This window comes from Neospora caninum, chromosome III, assembly GCF_000208865.1.
Source record: "Neospora caninum Liverpool complete genome, chromosome III".
In the NCBI taxonomy this organism is placed as follows: Eukaryota; Apicomplexa; class Conoidasida; order Eucoccidiorida; family Sarcocystidae; genus Neospora; species Neospora caninum.
In genome coordinates this window covers 347,622-369,411 of record NC_018388.1, presented here as the reverse complement: position 1 = coordinate 369,411, position 21,790 = coordinate 347,622, and the positions used below count along the sequence as shown (strand labels likewise).

The 21,790-nt window shown below is 54.2% G+C and overlaps 3 protein-coding genes across 3 annotated transcripts; 1 reads left to right on the top strand and 2 right to left on the bottom strand.

Moving 5' to 3' along the window:
- Nucleotides 1-348: 348 nt before the first annotated feature.
- On the top strand, nucleotides 349-6,150 carry NCLIV_007350 (putative ATPase domain-containing cell division control protein; the record flags this gene model as incomplete). Its single annotated transcript, XM_003880246.1, has 6 exons — nucleotides 349-568; nucleotides 1,034-1,162; nucleotides 1,872-2,904; nucleotides 3,409-4,238; nucleotides 4,758-5,236; nucleotides 6,139-6,150. The coding sequence occupies 6 exons, from the start codon at nucleotides 349-351 to the stop codon at nucleotides 6,148-6,150; spliced, it is 2,703 nt and encodes a 900-aa protein (XP_003880295.1).
- Nucleotides 6,151-8,706: 2,556 nt separating this feature from the next.
- On the bottom strand, nucleotides 8,707-11,042 carry NCLIV_007340 (conserved hypothetical protein; the record flags this gene model as incomplete). The annotated part of the gene is made up of 2 exons (XM_003880245.1): nucleotides 8,707-10,313; nucleotides 10,604-11,042. 2 exons carry the CDS (start codon nucleotides 11,040-11,042, stop codon nucleotides 8,707-8,709), a joined length of 2,046 nt encoding a protein of 681 aa, XP_003880294.1.
- A 3,014-nt stretch (nucleotides 11,043-14,056) lies between these two features.
- NCLIV_007330 (similar to uniprot|P15705 Saccharomyces cerevisiae YOR027w STI1, related) lies at nucleotides 14,057-20,050 on the bottom strand (the record flags this gene model as incomplete). The annotated part of the gene is made up of 10 exons (XM_003880244.1): nucleotides 14,057-14,129; nucleotides 14,517-14,605; nucleotides 14,960-15,193; nucleotides 15,728-15,828; nucleotides 16,429-16,669; nucleotides 17,034-17,137; nucleotides 17,474-17,786; nucleotides 18,349-18,534; nucleotides 19,245-19,367; nucleotides 19,823-20,050. The coding sequence occupies 10 exons, from the start codon at nucleotides 20,048-20,050 to the stop codon at nucleotides 14,057-14,059; spliced, it is 1,692 nt and encodes a 563-aa protein (XP_003880293.1).
- Nucleotides 20,051-21,790: the final 1,740 nt, after the last annotated feature.

Genomic DNA, 21,790 nt, shown 5'->3' with positions numbered 1-21,790 from the left:
CCTTAACTGCCGTCCGACGCACCACCGTGCCGCTGCAGACTTCCAGGTGGACTCTGATATTTGAGCCTGCGGCACTCGTGTTGACTTGCGCAGAGGGAGCGAAAACCGGTCGATTGACGGACAATTGAATGCGTGGAGTTCTCCGGTCCCTGCTAGTGAGCAGCGGGCGTCATCCTCAGCTGCGACTGTTGTGACAGCAGTCCGCTACCCAAGCGTGTGGAACAATCCTTGGATTTTGGGAGAGACTCCCCGTAGGGTCAGACCGGTAAAAAAGTGCAAGATTCTTCGTTTTGTCGCCCAATGCAGCATCCACTTTCAGAACCTTCGGCCCGGCGCACGGGGGCACACATGTTCGTCGAGGTTCTCGACCAATCTGCAGGCAGATGGTCGAGACTACGGACATGCTGCTTCGATAGCAATCCCAAATGCAAGTGCTGTCCTTTAAGAACAGACACCACGGGCAGCAAGGGGCGCCTCCTGGTTGACAAAGCGCCTCGGGTGAAACCACAGGCCTGCAGCACGGCAGTTTGGGACGAATCCAGCGGCCTGGAAGCCCATGAGAAACCAGGTCATCGTGAGAGGAGCTGTTCGTCGGCACGACAACCGGTGAAGCATCTCGATAACCTGGCATGGGTTTCGCGGCATGGCCTTTCAATTGAGGCAGCTCGTTGGCATGTGCCTAAGCCGCCTGACACGCATCAACGAACTGGGATCGAGGGCCTGTCGCCCCACGCCACTTTTCCACCGTGTGGCCCAGACCCGAGCCAACAGGCTTTCAGCAGAGGAGACGTCACAAATGAAAATGAGGTATTTTCGTGCCGTTGGCGAAAGGCACTGTCTGCTACTGCTGCGTCCCCACAATTCCTTCTAAGGTCTCTGGCTCTACGACTCGCGATGCTGCAGCAACTGAAAAGAAGGTGGCAGCTTGCTCTCCCTACATGCTGTCACGCAGGTCGTGACGGTGACGTGTCGGACCTGCTTAGTCTCGTCAGGGATTTTTGTCTTTTGTGCGCCGAGCGCGACATCGCATCAGCTGTTGATGGATCGAAGGATACCATCGGACCTGAGTGTGGGGACCAGTTCGAATCTCCCACTTCGTGGCAGGCTTGGTGGCAGCGCAAGCTGAAACCGGTGCGAGGTGTGACGGTGGAGGGAGTACCAGGTAAGCTTCTTCACATCATGTATGAAACCTCCACACAAAACATACAGTTGTGAACGGCTCCAACATGCGGCTGTGCCTCGCCGACCGAGGAAGCTGTCGAGGCACAGCGCAGGGACATGGAAGCGTTGGCTGCCATGATTACGTAGAAAACCGGACGCACTATTTCCACAATCCTATGATGAGGGAAAATCCATTTCAGATGCAGGTTCCAGGTGTACGGAGTTGCTGGGACCGGTCCTTCTCCCGGTGCCTGCAGCCTCGAAATGAAGGCTGCCTGACTTTTGCACATGTTCCAACTAGAGAAGAGCACGAAATAGTCCGTGGCTGTTTCTGTCAGTGGTACCTGTGGAAGTTTGCTGTGTGGGTTCCCCCGGTCACGCAAACCTAAGACGCCGAAGAGGCAAAATCGAGTGTTCCATGATTTCTGTGTGCGGCAGGAGCTGGTTTTTTCGTCGGCCTACGCCCGCGCCTGTTAACCTTCTTCAGAGACGATATAATGTTGACGTGGTCTGTGGCCTTTCTTGCCGACACAGTAGCCGGGGACGGCCGTCGCTGAACTAGCCATCGCAGCATCTGGGTGTCGCCGTTAGCTGATTGAATCGGTAGGACGTTTGACCTTTTTCGAGCGTCTGTTGGAAACGAATATGTTTTCTAACTAGCTATTTGTAGGCTCACTCAACGGACTGTCCGGGGTGTGATGTGACCTCAGGCGCTGGAAAGAGGCAGCTCTGCCGTTCCATAGCGGCCCATGCGCCATGGCTACGACCATCAGCGACCGCTGAGGGGGGATTCGCGCAGCCCTCGTCACGGACAAGAAGCCGAGAGACTCCCGCATCGTGCCCAGCCAGCGGGGAGAGAGGCATACCCATAGAGGGTCTTTATGAGATCGATTTGCGCCATTACATCAACCATGGTGCGCCGGTGCTCGCCACCGAGTGCCTAATTTTGACCAAAGGCGCGTCGAGCGCACGTAACGGAAGAGCGGAACATGCAGAGCGCGGAGGTCGGCGCTTCTGCGAGTCAGCGTCACCCAGCAGGCTTTCGCCGTCGGCAGCTCTGGAAGAAATCCTCGCGAGGGTCACTGAGGAAGCTCGCATCCGGCGTTCCCTCTTTCGGCTGTGGCTCCTGCAGACGTTGCGGGAAAGCGGATTCAAGGGCGCTTTGCGTCCGACTGCTGGATCAAACTCAGACGCCAACATGCCAGCACCGCTGGCCGCGACAGGTGTCTGTACAGCGGAGGTAGCGGGCGACACCCCGTCACGTTCTGGGCGCCGTCTGTCCAAAGGCAGCGGAGGCGCTGCAGCCCGCTCCATCAGTCGTGTCTGGGATGTTGCCGCTGGCGGAGGTTGCTGTTTCCTTGTGATTGACAATCTGGAGCTGCTTCGAGCCTCAGAGACAGGGGACTCTGAGGGCCATTCTTTCGCCTCTCAGGCAGAAGCGGAAACCAGGAAGAACATCGCGCCGCCTGCCGCAGCGCTGGTCGTGGAAACTCTGTGCCGATTTGTTTCCTTGTGGCATGAAGAGAATTTACGCATTTTCATGTTTGCGCCTCTTGAGCCTGGGTCCGCCGCTCGTCTGAACACGGGGAAGCGGCGGAGCACGGCTTGGCAGACGGAGGATGGCGCAGCTTCTCGCTCCCTGTCTCTTCATCAGCTCCTGCCTCGGGAACTGCTGCGACCCGGCTTCTTCGAACGTCGCATATGCCTCCCGGACACTCTGCACGACGAGGAGAGGGCTGCAATGTTACGACTACACTTAACTCGAGCGTGCTCGACAGCGCGAGTTAGGCTACTTCCGCGACGGCCGCGCAATGTGACTCCAGCGGAATCACCGGCGACAGACGCGAAGGAAGTTGAAGCGAGGAACGAGCACCTAGGACTCGAGACACCTGCGTCCGAAGCACTAGAAGGGGACGGTCGACGCGAGTCGCGCCTAGAGAAGGATGGATGCTTACACGAAGAGTTAGCCATGTAAGGAATGACAGGTTGGTTCGACGGACGTTAACCGTCGCAATGGACGTAGACAACGACACATGCTCGATGTGTGGTCAGCCCGACGTCGGCCCGATCGTACGGGTATCGTGGCTGACCATGGGTTTAAATTTCTGCTGGAGGACAGCTGTTGTGTCTGGCACTGACCAGTCATCGGCAGAAAAAAGATCTGATATTGGCGTCGTTTTTTGGTTGGTCCGTCGTCGTGCTGGTCTCCACTTCTCGACAGTTTCCGTTTTCCTTTGTTGTTTGCAGAGCGGCTAGCGAGTGGACGGCTGGTTACCAACCGGCGGATCTTCGGGCTCTTGTCCGAGCAGCAGCACAGGTGGCGTTCCAGGGCGACGTGCGCAGAGCTGTCTCTGCGCAGGTCTCGGCGCGTGCCTGCGTTCGGGATGTATTTGAGGATCTTCATCAGGAAGCTGCAGGGGTAGACCTCCGAAACGGGAGACCAATTGCAAAAAAACCCTGTCACTTGTTCACGCTGGACAACTTCCGAATTGCTCTGCTGGGTGCAGGGGGTAGCCCGGTTGCCCGAATTGCCTCCAGCTTGCAGGTAGTGCCACACGCCCCTGATCCGCCCAGCGGTAAAGGAGGGTGCGTCGCGTTCGGCGTCGGCCGCCTTGGTGGCATGCATCGCGTGATTCCTCTTTCGGAAGACCAGTTGGAGACAGCGACTCTTGCCTCCTCACGAGCGGAAAGGCATCCGGCAGGCAACCCAAGGAGCACGCCGCAGGATGCCGATGGAGCCGGTGACGGACATCGAAGGGAGACGGCTCTGGAGGAAGGCAATCTGGCCAACATGGCTGCTCGACATGGTGACACAATCGCAGCAAGTGAAGCAGAAGAGAGTGGGCAACAGGGATCGGTGGCTGATTCGGCTGATGTGGAGCCGCTTGTCAATAGAAGCTACCGTCTTGTCCGGGGCTTTTCGGGAATTATCGGGCAAGATGCCTTGATAAGTCAACTGCGGCGACAGGTTATTGAACCTGTCCTCACGGACAGGCTCTTGAAGAATGCCGCAATAGATACTGCTGCTAGGAGAGCAGCGCCTGTCGGCGTCCTTATCGCTGGCGACCCAGGGACGGGTAAGAGGACAACTCTCTGTGACCAGTTTGTTGGGTGGAATGGCGAGAAATGGGGTGAATCTAGATGTGGGTACAATACCACAGTAGGTTTCTAGAGTTGACATACGTAATAGCATACAAGACGTGATACCACTTGCACGTATGCAGGTTTCTCGTTGACAGACAGGAAGCGACTTCAATACTGATATGCTGCCCTTCCTGCGTGCAATCCAGCCGCCTTCCTCTGCCAGTGTACCGACGTTCACCAAATATATGGAACTGCAGTTAGATTTCCGCGTCGCTGGCCGTTGACGATCTTTAGGTTGAGGGTTGCTGTTCAGCAGCCGCTTGCGCACATACCTACTCCTGCTTTTCGGAGTTACGTGCTTGCCGGTTGTCGCTTCTTCTGAAGGGGCTACAGTGCGACTGAGAGTGAGGGACTCGACAGCCGCCGACGCGCAGCTTCGCTACGGAATGGCTGTAAAATTTGGTTCGGCTGTCGCGTTTTGTGCCTCTTCGCTTCTGACTGGGACTCTGCAGGGAAAAGTCTCCTCGCTGCGGCCATTGCCCATGAGCTTCGCTCTACCCTCTTGGTGGTTTCACCGGGGGAGTTGCTTCGAGCCACGCTTGGGTCGGCGGACAAGCAACTGATGCGGATCTTTGATATTGCTGAAAAGGCTGCTCCCTGCGTCTTGTTGATTGAAGATATTCATTTGCTGGCCCCGGCTACCGACATGTCTAGCGAAAAACAGACTCCCCTGCATGTCCTGGATGGAGATGATGGCGCTTCTGAAGGATTGAGTACAAGCAGAGAAGGCACCTGCAAAAGGCTGCCCCCGCGCGGGGGTCGCGGCGCCTGTGGCGGCCGCTTGCTGCACACCTTGCTTCTTCGTCTCGACCATCTCCGACGACAGCGCCAATTCGGGCGACAAACCGCGAGCAGCGTGGCCAGAGCTGCGGGCATTCTGGTGATCGGGACGGCTGACAGAGGAATGGGTGTTGACTCGCGCCTTTTGACCGTAAGTGACACCAGGAGCTGGCAGAGGACAAAGTTGTCTGGATCATTGCTCCGTAGGAGGTTGGATGGCCCGAGACGGTGCAGTGTAAAGTGTTCCTATATTTGTTTCTGCGGGGGGATGGCGCAGGCGCGTGGCGCTTGAGGACGTAGCCCATTGCGGACTGGCAGAGTTGTGTTCAATCTGAGAGTAACGCGCCTTCGCTGCGCCGGAGGTGTGCTAATAGAAAGGCACACGCGATTCTCATGTCTTACTGACTTCAGATGACACAGGCTCCATACACTGGCCTCTCATATTGAAGCAGTAAATCATACATCGGTACTGTACGGTTTCTTGCCTAGAGTCGAGACTGCACGGTTTGGGGAGGTTTAGATTCTCCAGAGCCATTTCCGGCGGTTTTGTCTTTATGTTTTCGTCATCCTGGAAAGCTAGGTGGTTCTGTCAACGCCTCGAAGACACATCCTTTACTCTTGCCTGTGGACAATGTACGTATGACAAATTGCGAATGATGGGTTCTCCCCCAAGACCGTTCTCATGCGAGGCAGGTTCTCGTGGCATAACAGAAGTACTATGATGAGGAGATGAGCGAAGAATCCTCGTACGATGCTGATGTGCATTGCAGAAACAAGCGCTACGAAGTACAAGACACTGGCCACATTGTCAGTGACTGCTTCTTGGTGGTCAAACGCACTTTCCGTTTCGATGTGATGTCGCACTTCAGGAGATCCTTCATCGCTGTTGGCAAGTGCTGGCCTCTGGTTACAACCGTGGCAGTGGTCATACATGGTCACCGTGGCTGGGAACGTGGCGTTGGAAGCCTCAAGAGCACAGAACCCAGCTTCTATAAATCAGGGTGGTGACAGCTTTGCTATTCCTGCGTGTGTGTTTGTCGCGGTGTTGTGCAGCGCGTCGAGTGATGACGAAGGCGTTTCTTGTGTTGTCCAACCCAGCACAAGCGTCTACCGCAAACGGGCTGTGGCTGCGTGTATCATGATGCGTTTTCCCTCCAGCACTATCGGCTTCAATATCGCTACGTAACAAAGCCGGCGGCTCAGTGGACTTTTGCGGACGCCCGTGACCTGCTTCAACTGTATCTACGAGGCCGCGTTCGGCCTGATTCGATGTCCGGCTCGACAGCTGATGCGATTACTGAGGTTCTTCGCCACGTGCGGCGACTTTCGTCTGCTGACTCGTCTGATCCCGGACCAGATAGAGAAAACAATGCCGACAGGAACAGAATGAGATACCGTGGCGTCGGCGCGGATGATGCCTGCGGCCGGATCCCTGCTTTTTGGGTGCTTCTCACACAGGAGGCGGCTGTTTGCGCCGTGGAAAGGCATGTTCGGGCCCAAGCACCTCTAGGCAGAAATGAGTTTGGAACGAACCGATCCGGAACGGCTGAAGATACAGTCTTGGATTTCGCACCAGGGTTGGAGCATGACAGACTAGCAGGAGCGTCCAGGTTAGCCCCCGACACTGCAAACAATGGATCATGGATAGAGCCGTGCGACCTTATCGCCGGGCTGCACAGGCTAACCACCACGAGATAGGGACCGACGGATAGACGTGCATTGAGTCCGCAACGCTGTTGCGGCTGCGCATTCTTTGTTATGGCGGGTGACGATCGACCGCCAATGACCCCAAACCACTGCAGGCTGAGACTTGGCCTGGTCCACAATTAAGCCTCCTTGAAGTCGCACTTTGTATACGGTTTTCCCCAAGACTGCGGTGCGTGTTCACGCGACCCAGCAACGTGAGCGAGTTGTTCTAGACAACTCGGCGTACTCGCGTATGGCAGCATGCAGTCTAAAACAGCTTAGAACCCCTGGTCAGTGGCAGCGTCGCACAGACGCCAACCTGTCGGGAGCTAAAGTACGAGGAAACCGCGCAGATCCTGTGGCGCTACAATCACGTCGCCATTTGCTCCAGGTGAATCAGCTGGAACCGAACCAAGATGGTCCGTAGCGACTCACCTAGACGGTGGAAGCCGTGTGTAAAGGTGTTGATGAATTAAAGCTGCGCCGACCCATACTACAACGGTAGTGACCGTCTATGGGTCTGAGTTTGCGATGACCCGGAACAATCTCAAGGAAAAGCATTCGAGTCTTGACACTCGGTTGGTGTTCCGCATGACAAACGCAAAGCAGCATTGTCGGAGAGAGCGCTTCAAAGCCGGCCGGCTGTGCAGCTCAATTGCATACAAAAACCAGCGGATCAGTCTTTGAGCAAACGTCTTCTGGGGAAGGTGGAATAAGCAGCTCACGCGTAGGCTGCGCAGGGGAGGGTCGAGGCCCCCCGATAGTTTTTTAGAAAACTGGGCAAGATGTGATCGCTTTGCTGACGTGGTCCGAGGCTTTCGGATGGTAGTACGAGAAAATTTTCGCAGGGAACGAACGACGCTTGTCGGTGTGTCAGTCCAGGTCTTTCTCATCCTTACAAGCTCACATGTCTAGCGGGCTTTGCCGAATTTTTGTGTTCGGCGAAGAAGCAGGCACACGCTGTGTTTGGATGGCGCTGAAATAATCCTTTTCATACTGGTGGATAGTGTGCGATTATTGGAGCCTTGCACCAAAACTGTCCGTTGTTATCCGTACTGTTTCTTTCTTGTCAAACGAAGCAGCATCAGAACGCTTGCAGTTTTTTAGCTGGGCTGTTGGCCCTTTTTCCTGCCCTGGGCAGGAACCATCGTAGCCGCGGAGCGTCTTGTTCTGAGACCCAGTTTCACGTGTGTAGCAACTCGAGAGGAGTTCAGGTTACTCTGCTTCTCGTTTGCGCAGCTTTGCAACGTACAAAAGAATTGGAGGCCTGTGCTCGTGGCTGCTCTATTTGTGGCCGTGAGCAACAACCGCGGACGCAGTCGTCCAGCTAGGGCGAGAACGAGAGAAGTGCCCATGTGATTCTCTCTTACGGTCTACAGGGAAGTTCGGGGACACATCACTTGGGAAAATGCACCGTAACACCGTCGAGGGCCACAAGGAATATTGCAGCAGAGGGTGATCCGAATCCTGGTGGGCCGTTCAACGAATGCGCGTCCATATCTCTCATATGGGGAAGGAACCAAACTCTGCCATGCGGAGTTTGTGAAATTCATGCGCTTCAAGCGTCCGTAGAGAGACATTACTAACACCCGCATGCCTACAGCACTGTCCATTCAACACATACTGACACGAAAGCCTAGATACCCTTTGCCGCCGACGTGCAAGGTACCATGTTAGCAGTGAGGCAGCTTGTGGTAGCGAAATCTCGGTTCACGCCCATTGACAAGTTCATTCGCAGTCGCCAGAAACAAACAACGGATGGGCCCCCACACCACAGCAGAGGCCTGTAGGTTAAGAGACTCGTCGAGCGCAAAGAAGACCAAAGAAGACGAGCTGACACTAGCAGCACGCCGACGCGTATGAAAGTTCAGTGCTCTATCCCTTTTATGGTTGTTTTGTGGGAAACACACGTCTCTTGCAGAAAAATTAACTAGTTCATACACCCGACGCTTTCCTGGTTCCCGGGTACTGCTGTTGCATCATTAGCAGCAGGAGACGCTGCTCTTCCCGTTGCAACTCCAGCGCTTTCGCGCGGAGCAAATGCCCTTTGTTGCGCAGCCAAGTATCGTATGCCTTCATATCAAATTGTGTACGCTTCTGCTGCCGAAGGAAAGGATCACCCTCCCAAGCAGCACGTAATTGACATCCCCGACTGACTGGGTCATGCTGACGCAGTCTGCGGCCTGGTGCGCCCTCTCCCTGAGACGTGGACTTGGGGGGAAGCCGTCGGGTTCCTCCACAGACTCCTTCGCTATTCCGAAAACGAATCGCGTTCGAACGGTGCCACAAATCAGTGTCTCTGGAGTGCTCGCCTGTCCGTTTGGTGCAGTCCCTTGAAAGAGGATTTGGTTTTTCACACGCAAGGCGCGACGCCGCTGGCTCACTGTTTGGCGAAGGTGCCCTTACCGCTCGCCTTCTCCACGGTGATGCGACGGCAGCCACTTGCTCCGCAACCCGCAGCCGCGCTCGTGTGTTTTCCAGTTTGCGTTCAAACTGAGCGGGTCCTCGCCGCTGGTTCTTCAGACTACTCGCAGCACGACTCGGGGCAACTCCCCATGGCCGACTAGTCGACAGCCCCGTGCCCGCACACGGTCTCGTCTTACCAATGGCATCAGGTGTTTCCTCGTAGTCAGACACCGTTGACCCCACTATGTGCTCTAGGAACTGCTCCTCAGGTTCATACCATTCCTCTTCGCGATCCGACTGTACGTCCAACATACCTTGGACAAGCCCCCACTGACCCTCAGCGTCATTCTCATTGGTGTGCGTTGTCTCGGCGTGCTGTCTGTTCCTACCTGTCGATGACTGACGATTTCCGTTTTCCAGGGAGATGCGCATGCTGGCCGAGGAGGGATAAAACCCTTTTGCTCCACACTGGAATCCGTGTCGATAATTCCCTTTCATGTACTCCGTGGACTCAAGCACTCTTCCGGCCTTCGTCCCGTCTGACGAATGTGCATGTTGCCAGTGGTTACTTTGGACCGACCCAGATTGGTAGTCTTGCGGAAAAACGAAATCGTTTGCCCTTTGCTGACACATGCACTGGCCACAAATGCTGGCGCAGCCCCTTCCGTCTGTTTCCTCTGATGCGAAACCCCCGTGGTGGGGGCACGCGCCGATTCTTTCTGGAAATGACGGTGCAGAGGGAGGCCGTGTGTCATTTTCCAATTCTTCGCATTGAGGCATTCGGCCAGGTTGGTGATGGCTCCTATGGTCACCACTTGACTTGAGAGAAAGAGAGCGTCCGTGGAGCTCACCCGCGGTAAGCGACGCGGGGTCACCGTGAGCCGTCCAGCCAGAGTGTGTCTGACAGGGAAGACACTGCTTCCCAGGCATTGCTTGCGACGGCACATAAAGTGGCGAAGCCAGCACTTGTGTTTCTGGTGTGTCTCTTAAAGTGGCGGGAAGGGGCCCAGCTTTACACGCTGACGCAACAGACTGCGCTTCTGATGCTTGTCTGGCTGCTGATTCCGCCGCCCGGATTGCGTCTGTAAACGTCTCTCGCGCCGCATTCGCAGCCGCCGCAACAAAAGAATCGACGTCTCCACGAGCGCCACAAGCCACGGTCGAGACTCTGCCTGCGGAACAAACGAGACGGGAAACCTGGCAGGCCGAGGGTTGGTCGCAGACGGGAGCCTCGAGCCGCCTCTCATAATCGACGATTGACGCGAACGCTTCAGTACAGATGAGCCGTTTCCACGGAAGCTGCGGACACTGCCCAAGACCGCCTATCGCACTGGATACAGACTTGCTGCTCTCTTGGGGACATCGGTGTTGGAGAAGAGAAATTCACAACCCGTTGCAGTGGAAAGTCGTCACCGACGAGGCCTACCTGTTTCGCTCCGGCCGGCACATGGGTTCTGAGTCGGGAGATCATAGGGATGCTGCTCTAGGGGATGGCGCTCGTCGGCAATAGGCACACCCTCCTCTGCCGCATCAACAAGGTGAAAGTGGTATTGCATGTAGTGAGGGTCGCGTAGCAGTGCCTCTCCAGTGTGTGGATCTGTCCGTGAATACTGCTGTGTAGCCGGATCCCACACATAGTACTCGCATTCGACAGCTTCTCCATGAGACGGTCCGTCGTTTGGGTCCGTGACGGCGACTGGTGGAAACCCTTCTCGGGCACAAGTGTCTGCACTCTCAATATCGAGAGAAGGCCTACGGCCGTCACGCACCCTCGAAAGAGGCGTTCCCCCATCGACGTCTTGAGGGGAGACGGCGACGCCAAAATGCCATTCGGCTGCACAAGGTGGACACGCTTGCTGCTCCATATTCGTAGCCTAAACGCACAACCAAACCACTGGCGCACCAGCGGTAGACTTGGCGGGCGCAGTTGCTGCACAAAAGAAATCGATTTCGATGGGACCCGGAATGACAGTGTGCTGCCTTCTGAATGCGCAGCTGCTGGCGACGAATGAGCAAAGGCCTTATAGCTGGAGTCCTTTGCAGCAGATGGGTGTCTCCAAGGTGGAGTGCAACATCCGAGTTTACAGGATTGCCCCGCCGCGAACTGCCCGAAGAACAACGGAATTGGTGCTCCCGGCAGGAGATGACGTTCAAGTGCACAGTGACTGAGTGTTTGTGAGGGGTAGCTGCAAACGTAAGGAAAAGCTGGACGAAAGAGCCGAGAACACACGCGGGATCTCTCGTCCTGTTCTTGCGTTCGCAGGAGACCGACTTTCTACAGGTCCGTCCAGCAGCGGCCTTGGATGCCCAAAAGCTGCCTTACTGCAGGGACAGGACTGTCATCCTGCAGATGTGTGCCCGCCAAATAAGCAAGAGAAGTCTGCTGAGCGGAGACTCGGAGAAAGAGAAAACAGTTCACGCGAACATTGACACAAATAGTTAAAGTAGTTTTGTCCGACAGCCCGCGCGGTGACATTTCGCATGCAGAGTCAGCTATACGCTGCAGACAGCAGGCACACACGTGGTGGATGCATACGAAATGACCCAGCGAATGTGAACTTCTTGCCTTTCTGCACACCTTTTCTCTTTTATGACGAAGGGTGTACTCTACGAAAAAATCAGGTGTTCCTGGTTTTCCGCTCCACTGTAGCCGTCTGTCCCTTCCAGAAGTTCCTGCACGTGGGCCCTTGGAGGATCCCTTTTTCGTAGCCATCAGCCCTTCCGATTTCCTGCGTTTGCGCACAACGATGTACACGCAAAATTGCTGTACGCACTTCAGGATGCTCATGAAATGCTCTGTGATGCACACACGGTCAAAGCTGCGCGGGTTCCGATTTTTGACGTCACTTGAGGTACAAGAAGAGTCTGTCCTTTGGCTGACGGCCGCACCGAACCTTCGAAAGCCGTGCCACTGTGGGCACCGGCGGGCATCTACTACACACAGTACCTTTTACGACACAGAATCGGTCCAGCAATCAAGCAATCATAAGTCAGTACCCTGAAGACGACTCAGCAGTGTAAGAATGGCGTGTCTACGTTCGTATGCATAAGGCCAAGTTCGAACTACTCCGACGCGCCGTAAAGGGGAACTGGCATCTGCTGCAGCATATTAGGCACTCATATTTCGAAAGGCGGACACAGGCTTCTGCGGCAACAGTAAATTGCAGAGATATTCGACGGGGACACTAATGCCTTGAGGGACGAAAACCGTAAACATTGGTACGAAGAAGCTGGAGACTTCGTTGTGCACACTTTCGTTTTCCCAGAGAGGTGACTTAATGTAAACTCAGACTGTCCGATCGTTTGCTCAGCCTTTCGTGCAGTAGATGCGATGAAGTGTTGTGTTTTCATATCGTACTACAGGTTTTCCTTTAAACAAAATTGGTACATGCAAACAGAGCACAGGAAGTGTCTTACATGGAACCTGTGATCGTCTGTCAGATCTGTCCCCTCAGCTACCGACGGCCGCGTTCAGGCAATCACGCGGTCACCTCATGATGAGCAGGCTCGATGCCAGTTATCTTATTCCACTGCGTAGTTGGAGCGGCACCAACTCGGTTGTCACGAATTGACAGCCGCAGCTAATATGGCGCACCCGTGCTAAAAACAGTATTTACTGTTTATACGTCAGACAAGTCGCCGTAGGAAGGGGTTGCCATAGTAGTAGGCGACAATTGCTTTCGACACGACCATGCTGAGGAGGGGGGTGCAAGGTAAAATCAAATAACATGGAGCCGTGATTGCGGCATTCTACGTGGATAGCACCTGACTTGTGTTTCCGAAAAGTGGTATCTGGGGCTCGGCGACCCTCAATCGGATCGATTCGCCGTGCTGTTCACTCCTCGGGGAACCGACAAAAAACAGCACAGGCCTACAAGAGGCCAAAGAGAGGTGAGCAACATACCAGGTATCATATCTCGTTCTCAGGCGCGAGGAGGCGCGTCTTTTGAATGACATCCAAACCATCTTCCCAAGAGCAGGAGTGGATCCTTACGCACGCAACTAAAAGAAGCATTGCCCATGGTTTTTACATCAACTTCTTCGTGTAGCGTATTCTTGTATATATATATATATATATATATATATATAAATTTGCGTATTCAGTTTGTGGAGTGCCATGCAGAGAAGTATTTCCGACTGTGTCCTTGAGGATAGTAGGCATCTGCCAAGCCAGTGCACAAGCGAGTGATGCTACAAGACACGTGAATCACTTTTTGGGTCAGTAGCCTCAGGCACGCTCGGAAACGCCCGTTTTGCGCGCGGGCTACGCAGTGGGCGTGTCTTCTCACACATACACAGCAGAAGGAGAGAACCCGTCTCTGCCCCGGGAAGTCCAGGCGGAGCATCTTCTCCAGTGCAGGAAAAAAACACCCGGCACAAAAAAACTTGGCGCTGAGTCCTTGGTTTGGAAGAGGAAGAAACTAAATGTAGAGACTCAGTGTGATCTCACTTTGGGACAAACCTACCAACTACCTCCCTCACAGTTCCATTGTATCGCAACCGCAATTACACGAAAGGCTGCTGCTACCAGGATTGGGTGACAAAAAGTACCCTTAGATCGCCTCCCTCGCCCAGCACGCCCTTTTCCCCTCGGGGGTGTTGGCGTGACATACCGGTGTATATTGAGACATCGGAAAACGCACCCAAAGCACAGAACCCTGACACGAGCACACTTGTCCCCAGGACAGCAACCCTCTTGAGGCGGTCCGTTGCAGTATTCCAGGCGAAACGCAGCCTCTCGGATAGAAAGCCCATAGGCGCGCCAACAGAAGATCTTCAATGGAGAAGGTCCGAAGAACCTCGATGAAACCGCTTGTACGTGGGCGTGTGCCGCTGGCCGCAGATCGTCGCCTCACACCCGCACAGGCCAGAGACGTTTTCATGCGACCCTCAGGATTCCGGCTGCGATGAGCTTGTTGATTCCGTCCTTGATCTTCGGGTCCCGCAGATACCTGTGCGTGTGGCGTTGCGGAAAACACCCAGAAAGCCATCACAGCTGGTGAGCCAGTGTCGAAGTCACGGCAGAAGCTTGAGGCGTTGGTACGCTGCATCTAGGTGTAAAGGCTAGTACAAATAAAGAAGTGGAACCCATGCGTTCACTCGAAGAGCTTCGGCTGCTGGAGAGATACGAACCGCGAGGATGTGGTTGCCGTAGACACTATTTCTCACGGGCCCCAGGCTCGGCTAGATGGAGCTAGCCCCTCGGGAGGGAACAGCCCGGCACGGTCATCGAGCCGCGAGGCACGACGGTGAACTGCCTATGAGTGTCAGCACACGACTGCACGCAAAGGCGAGCGCAGTAACGAAGGCGACGCTAGTTGCTTTACGAGTTCACTTACTCATGAATCAAATCCGGTTTCTCCTGGATGTTCATTAAAACGATGTTCATCTGGGGATCCTTCAGAATGGCTTGGATCTCCGGATCGGCCTGAACAAACATAATTTCGTCGAACATGATCAACGATCAGCGGGCGGGGAGAAACTGTCCAGAGAGGGAGACATGGGGATGAACCTTTCTTGTTCCAGCGAATTGCACAAAAAAGACTGAGCAGAGCACTTCATCCAGTAACGGTCGTTCGGGGGAAGCATCTAGTTGCCACTCATGACGTGCGAAACGCTTGAGGAAACATCCACACAAAGCAGGAAAGAGGGGACGAACAGAAAGATAGAAATGTGGAGACGGAGGCAAAAAAGAGAAAGGGGGAATTATAGAGACGCCACCGAATTTGATTCAAGGCCGAAGCGCACCGCCGACCCTGGCTGACCACACGTTGTGACTCACCAGGGAGTGCGCCATCTGTTCTGGATCGACCTCGCCAGAGCTTTGGAGCTGCTGGACTCTGTTTAAGACAGTCATCTTTCCTTGGATGCATTCTTGGTTTGTAGGCTCGAGCGCCAAGCCTTTGTCAAACGCCTGCAGAGCTTTTGGATACTCCTTCAAGAGCATGTGAAGGTTACCCTTCCTGCTCCATCCCTTTACGAACGTCGGATCCAGCTGCACACTTGTGTCAGCATCCTAGGCAACACAAACACCGTAAATCGAGGATGCGCTGTTCACGCATGCTCATCCTCCGGCCAAGCATGCAAGTCCCCGGTATTCCATGAGCTCGCGGTGTCTTTGGAGCACAGCCAAAAAATGAGCATCTCGAAGCCTCAAATCGTCTTGAAAAACAAGGGCACTAATGGACAGACGCACGCCTTTTGAGGATTTGCGTCAGCAACCCGGTTTCTTTAAATTCTACAACAGAGTTGCGTTCGACAAACGAATCGCCTACCTTCAACAACACGGGCAAAACCGCAGCACAACGCACCTCCCCGTTCAATTCTCCGTGGTCCCACCGTCAAGGACTGAAAACGAACACCACTTGACTACTGGGGTGCACGCCAGCGCACCGTTCCGCAACGCATACACCCCCTTCGAAAGTAGACACACTTTTTACTTGGTTAACGACTGAGATCACTTGACTTCCCCAGCGCACAGCCTTTCAGCCACCATAGATTGACAAGGCGTGCGCCCCACTGGCAATGTAGGCTGTTCTGCGTGTCGTACCCGCAACGCCGAAGGATATTCACACAGTTTGGTTAGCGCTGCCGCTCTGTTGCTGTACAGCTTCGCGTCTTTCGGGTTCCGTCGGATAGCCTCGTCGTACTCTGTAGAGAACGGCACACACCACATCAAGCGCTTCCGCTTTGTGTACTCTGCACACTGTCAGGTGTTCGGCGTACACGAGCCGAACGAGAGACCACAGGAACGACTCGTGGCGCAACGCGAAACGCGGACTGCGGCAACCAGTCTGACAACTGTACAAAGAAAAGGCGAATACACCATATTAGGGCAGCAACTGTGGTCCGAATAAGCCCCCGTGGCTAGGCGCGCAACCCTCCAAATGCGTCGTGAACGTGTGGAGGAGTGAAGAACCCCACACCAGACACACACACAGAGCGACGCGGCATGCTTTGGAGCCAAAACGCCGCGAGAACGCGTCGCGAACTTCCCCCTTGTTGACCTCCAGCCTTCATTGCATCCCATCGCTCACGAAGTCTCCACCTCTCGTGTCGCGCGTGGAGGACGGACGTGCGGAGTCTCTGTTCCCCAAGATACGAGAAGACATCGAATGCAACGAGAGATCTGTAAGCGGGGCGACGTGTGCTCCACTGGGAATGGAGTTGCAGTGATTCATCAGCACGCCAGACGCGTGTCCATGAGGGAACGGCGCGAGGATAAACACTTTCAGGTTCTTGCGCGTTCACCTTTTTTCGCAGCAGGATAGTCGCCCTGTTTGAAGAATTCATTGCCTTTTTCCCGATGCTGCTCTGCGAGCTCCGGGTTGACGTAGTCCTCTCGCTCCTTCTTCTCCTTCAGCTTCTTCACCTCATTGAGCGCATTCCGAGTCGCGCGGTTGTTGTCCTCGCATAATGCCTTCTCGTACATGGCGATTGCTCCACCATAGTCCCCCGCCCGAGTCTTGCATGCAGCCATTCGGCAGTACACCTAAAGGACGCACCTCAACAGAATAAGAGACGCCCTTTGTGACTACAACTGAGATTCTCTCGCGGTCTCCACTGACATCGAGGAGCCGATAGAGGGACAAAAAGGGATATGCCTGTTTTCTGAAGGAGCGTGGAAACCGCGCTGGCCTGTTCTCTGTTCCTTCGAGCCCCAGCCGGTAAGCGCCACTAGAGAGTCTCGTGAACACCTCTCAGAAGAACGTGCGCGGGTTTCCCCCCAAAAGCGACCTCTATGACAGAGACTAAACGCAAATACCGGCCGTGAGTCCGTCAGAACTGTTTCGTCTCGAACAAGAAGCGGCACCGCTGTGCGCCCTGGAAGGCAATGCACGAGGCCGGGGCCGCACCTTTGCAACCTTGGAGAAATCTGCTTTGCACTCGTATCGCTTGTCGAGTGCCTTCTGGCATTCGGCCAAGCCTTTGTCGTAGTCACCCATCTCCATGTAGACGGCTGCGGAACAAACGGCGAGGAAGTCAAGACAAGAAGACATGACACCTCCTATCTTCCGCGAAGTGGACACCCTCTTCACGCCTTCTTTTCGCTCACTGAACGTGGTCCTCAAAGAGCGGCTGTTTAAACGGAACAACCCCACCCCTCGAAAGAAAAATGGCGCGCTCGAGGCACGCGCAATGACACGAGAAATGTTCGCGCAACAACCTCGTTGTCCTTGAATGGAAACGGTGGCCTGAAAGTCAGCCGGCGGCGAGCACGGCGCTGAAGTTCCCCCCGGTTCCTCTCGCCTACAAGGTCCAAGAACTCTCGCTGGAGGTGGTTCCCGTTTCTCACCTGCCTTGTTGTTCAGATAAAGAATTTCGTTGGGATTCTTCTCGATGGCTGCATCGTACGCCTCCAGGGCTTCCGCAAACTTTTTCTGTTTGTACAGTTCGTTGCCTTTCTGTTTCAACGCTTCAGCTTCTTTCTCATCTTCGGTGAGCTCTTTGGCTGGCTGCTCGTTTTCTTTCGAGGCTGCCTTGGCACCACTGACAGTTTCAGTGGCTGCTCTCGCCGGTCTCGCAGCAGCTGACTGACTCTGAGGCTCCTCCTCCTCTTCCAGGTCTCCTCCCATCGCTGCGATGACGCCTTCCTTGACGCGCACGTCCTACGCACGCACACGAGACGGAAACCACGCATGAGACACGCCTGGGGCGCACTACCTGCACAGCTAACCACGAGCCGGATGTTTTAGAAGAACTTCCTTATGTACGCGCAGCATGTGTGCCCCACAGTGACAAAGGTGAGTCTAGGCTCAGGCGATTTCGAGCAAACACTTCGGCGGCGCCACCACTTCGAACCATGGAGAAGTGATAGAAGCCTGTGAACGGTTGACAGCTGCTTGATCCAACCCGGAATCCCACCGCCGGCCGGGTTCAGTCGACAACCCGCCGACCGGCCTGCGACAGAACATTCGTTCCGGAATCGCAGCAAACATCTGTTCTCCCGTTTGTGAAGTGAATTTCACTGGACATATATATATATATATATATGTATATCGACCTGTCGAGACTCCACATCACGCGTAATACCCATCCGGTCGTGTCATGTGGGACGATGCACCGCCAGCTTTACGACATACACTGAGACCAACGGCCTTGCCTGTTTGAGCACTTTAGTCGTGCACCCCAAAAACGCCACCATGTGACCAGGAGTCGTCTCATTCTTACAGGCTGAGCCATGATGAGTTTAAGCGACTGCGGGTTCTTCTGGATTTGCTTCAAAATCTCCGTGAGACGCTGTGTGTACTCTGGGTCCTCCTGCTGATACTTTGCCAACTTGGGATGCCTGTTAACAGCCTGTGCAGCCGCGAGCATCGCTTGCATCGAGAAGAATTGGTCCGTTTGCTGTTGCACCTGCAGAGTCAGCACAGAAGAAACACAACGCACCAGACCCTGCTTGCTCGTCGCTTAAAAGAAGCATGCATGCGGCTTTGACAGTTGGTGAACCGAAGAAGGCGAGCTGTCTGCACCAAAGGCAGCAGTGAGAAACGCCATGGAGAAGCGTTCGCATCCCCCGAGTTGCGCTGGAGTCAACGTCTCATCTCTTATCGAATGGAGGCTTCCTCTTCCCGTACAGAGGAGCACAAAGACTAGGGCCCTCGCTCTGTGTAGCCCAACTGGTTAAACGGAAGTTTGCTGCGGCCAAGCTCTTCGCATACAGGAAAGGTGCGAAGGCGCCAGAAACGTGGATGGCAGAACAGCCTTGGCGATAAGATGACCAGTTTTGCTACAGGTTCCATTCCTATTTTGGATTCCCCCGCTTGGGCTCCGTACGAGACGCGATCCGGTCTGAACGGAGATTTGTTCAGTTTCAGTTGCACGCATTCCCCTAGCCTATTGCAAGCACATCCCACGTTTTACACATACATGTGCACGACGAGCTTTCGCCTGCGAACTGGTCCCGTCGGACACGCACACCGTTCCGATCCCCTCGACGAACTTCTACGCGCGTTGTCCGTCGAGGCATTTAGGAACATAATCACGGACAATGGAAGCAGCAGAGATTGTAAATTTGTAGTTCAGAAAGCCGCAGACTCTGAAGACAGGATTATCTCCCCTCGTACCTGGTTGAGGCCCTCTTTGAGTTGTTCGTTCGTAGGGTCAACCTGCAACCCTTTCTGGTAGGTTGCCTCTGCCTCTTTATATTTCATCATCCTAAATTCTGCCAGGCCTTTCCTCGAGTATCCCTGAAAAGAAAGAAGAGAACACCTCGAGTACGCAGCACGGGAAATTGCCATCTACCTTTCTGGAACAGGTTACTCTTGTCAAAATATCTCTAGGTTATGCGCGCGCAATCAAAACAGCCTCTACCAAATGTGAAGCACTGCTGGAGTTACATATAAGACGGCATTCATAACCTCTGGATGTTCCACTAAAGAGAGTGCTGGCCTCAAAAGTGCCTGCCCTCTGGGCTTCTTCACTTCCGTCACTGCATGCCATATCTGGGTTGAAGCACGTGCGTCCACTGTCTAGACACTTCTTTGCGACGGAGTTAGAGGATCAAGTATCACGGCAAGTAGGTAACATTTGTCTCACCCTTGACACAGACAAAGGTGCACGGAAAAAACTAAACCAGCTAGGTTCGGGTGTGCGGAGCCGAGCCGTCTGCACTAAGCCGGCTGCCGAAAAAGGGACCACCTACCTTTCCCCATGTCGGGCGCAACTTGACACACATTTCCGCATCCTTCAGGGCTTCTTCCAGCTTGTTGAGAGACGCATATGCTCCGGATCGATTCGAGTAAAGAACTGCATCGTCAGGCGTGCATTTGATGGCCTCTGTGAAGAAGCCAACCGCTTCCTCGTATTTACCTTTTTGGAAGGCGGCGTTGCCTTCCGCCTTGAAGGCCTGGGCAGTCTCAGCGGCAGACATTTTTGCTCTACAGGAAAGGGATAAGGAAGTAAATGGCCAGAAGAAGATGCCCGTACCAGCCAAGTATATCGGGGAATTTCTGTCGTGCTCGGCGTTGAAGTACAGAAAAAGGAAGGCGCTGCGCGACGGATGTGTAGAGAGGACAACAAGGATGTTTCAAACGCTGACGTTGAAGCTTCTGTTGCCTCATATGAGAGGGAAGGGGATTATTTTATTCTCTTCAATTGCTGGTGGCCTTACGCGGGGTTCATTCACAGCAGGCTTTCTGCTTTTCTTCACCAGGAAACACGAGAGGACGAGAAAAGTCACGCACGCTGGCGTTGGAACACAATCGAATCGGACTCGTCGACACCGTGAAACCGGCGTCTCTCACGTGGGGGTATTTAGATAAGCACTCTGCTCCTGGTGTTGACTCCCAAGTTGCATATGAGATGTCTTACGACGCGTAACTTCGAGTGTATGGACGAGTAAGTGTCTACATTGTGTCACACGGCATTGACCCCCCAAGTCTGCCCTTCCGCAGGTCGACAGAGATGCGTGCAACGTGCCAGCGTGACTATTTCAGTTTATATTTCTGCTTCACGTGCCTTTTTCCGTGATAGCGATAACGAGACCAGGTTCAGGAGAAGGGACTGTTAATTTTTTCAATCCAGTAGATAGACTGTCGGAAGACGAGGCGTGGGGGAACCAGTGAGCAAACGGTGACCAGGCGCGTCTATCCCTATCTCCGTCGCGTCAGCCTCCACGAGGGAGACACCAGGCTTCAACAAACTCGAACATACATGGAAAACCTAGATATTTTCTTGGGGACGTGTAAATCGACTGCGGACGACCGAGCCCCGTGGCTACGATAATGGGGAGGTGACACGCAACAGGTGGCAGACACGATCAAGCGAGACAGCTCCGATTTCGGTAACTTCACAAACAGGCACACAAGATAACCTCGAACGAGGAAAAGTAAGGCGTGCGTGATAATGTATGTTGACTCGTAAAGACAGTATAGTGACCAGGGGAGATACTCAAATACCTCTATACCGAAGGGGTACGCAGCTGCCGCTGTCAGGGATCCCCTGCTGCCCTTCCATACGGGGCCATTGCCCCGTTAAGGGGTAGCATACTTTTTGTGGAGATCCCGCTTCGCAGGTTTCCACATGGACAAAAAGAAGTCTTCCATCGAGAACAGTAGATTGAATGTGACATAGGGGCAGTTGGGAGTGCTTCTGAACAGGCAGATACGCTCCAGTGTGCGTGAAGGTACGGATGCAGCGATACGGGGTCCTGGAGGGGGAATATTCGACTGAAAAAGGACTCCTGAAGGTAGAATGATGGCTGCGTGCTCTTCTTTCGAAAGGTTCTTCGTTCGGAGTTGTTGGAACACGTGGTGCGGAAACACGGAATGTCGTAGCCCGGTTCTTAAAAACAAACCCACCTTTCGATTTTTGAACCCACTCGAGCCACTCGACTGCCTCAGTGTGTGCGGATTGCTCGATGGCCCATTTCCAACTTCACTAGTGACCTCCATTTTGGATGTATCTATTAAGGGACGCCAAAACATTACGTTCCTCCAGCCGATGCTTGCTCGCGCGGCTTCCAGCGTCGATCAAAAATGAACCAACCACGGTTCGCCTGAAGAAGTGTTAACACCGGTCCTTCCATTGTTATAACTGTTAAAACACACCATTATGTTCCTCTGGCGCATGGCGGTTCAGTGTATGTACACGAAAACTCTAAGCTGCACAG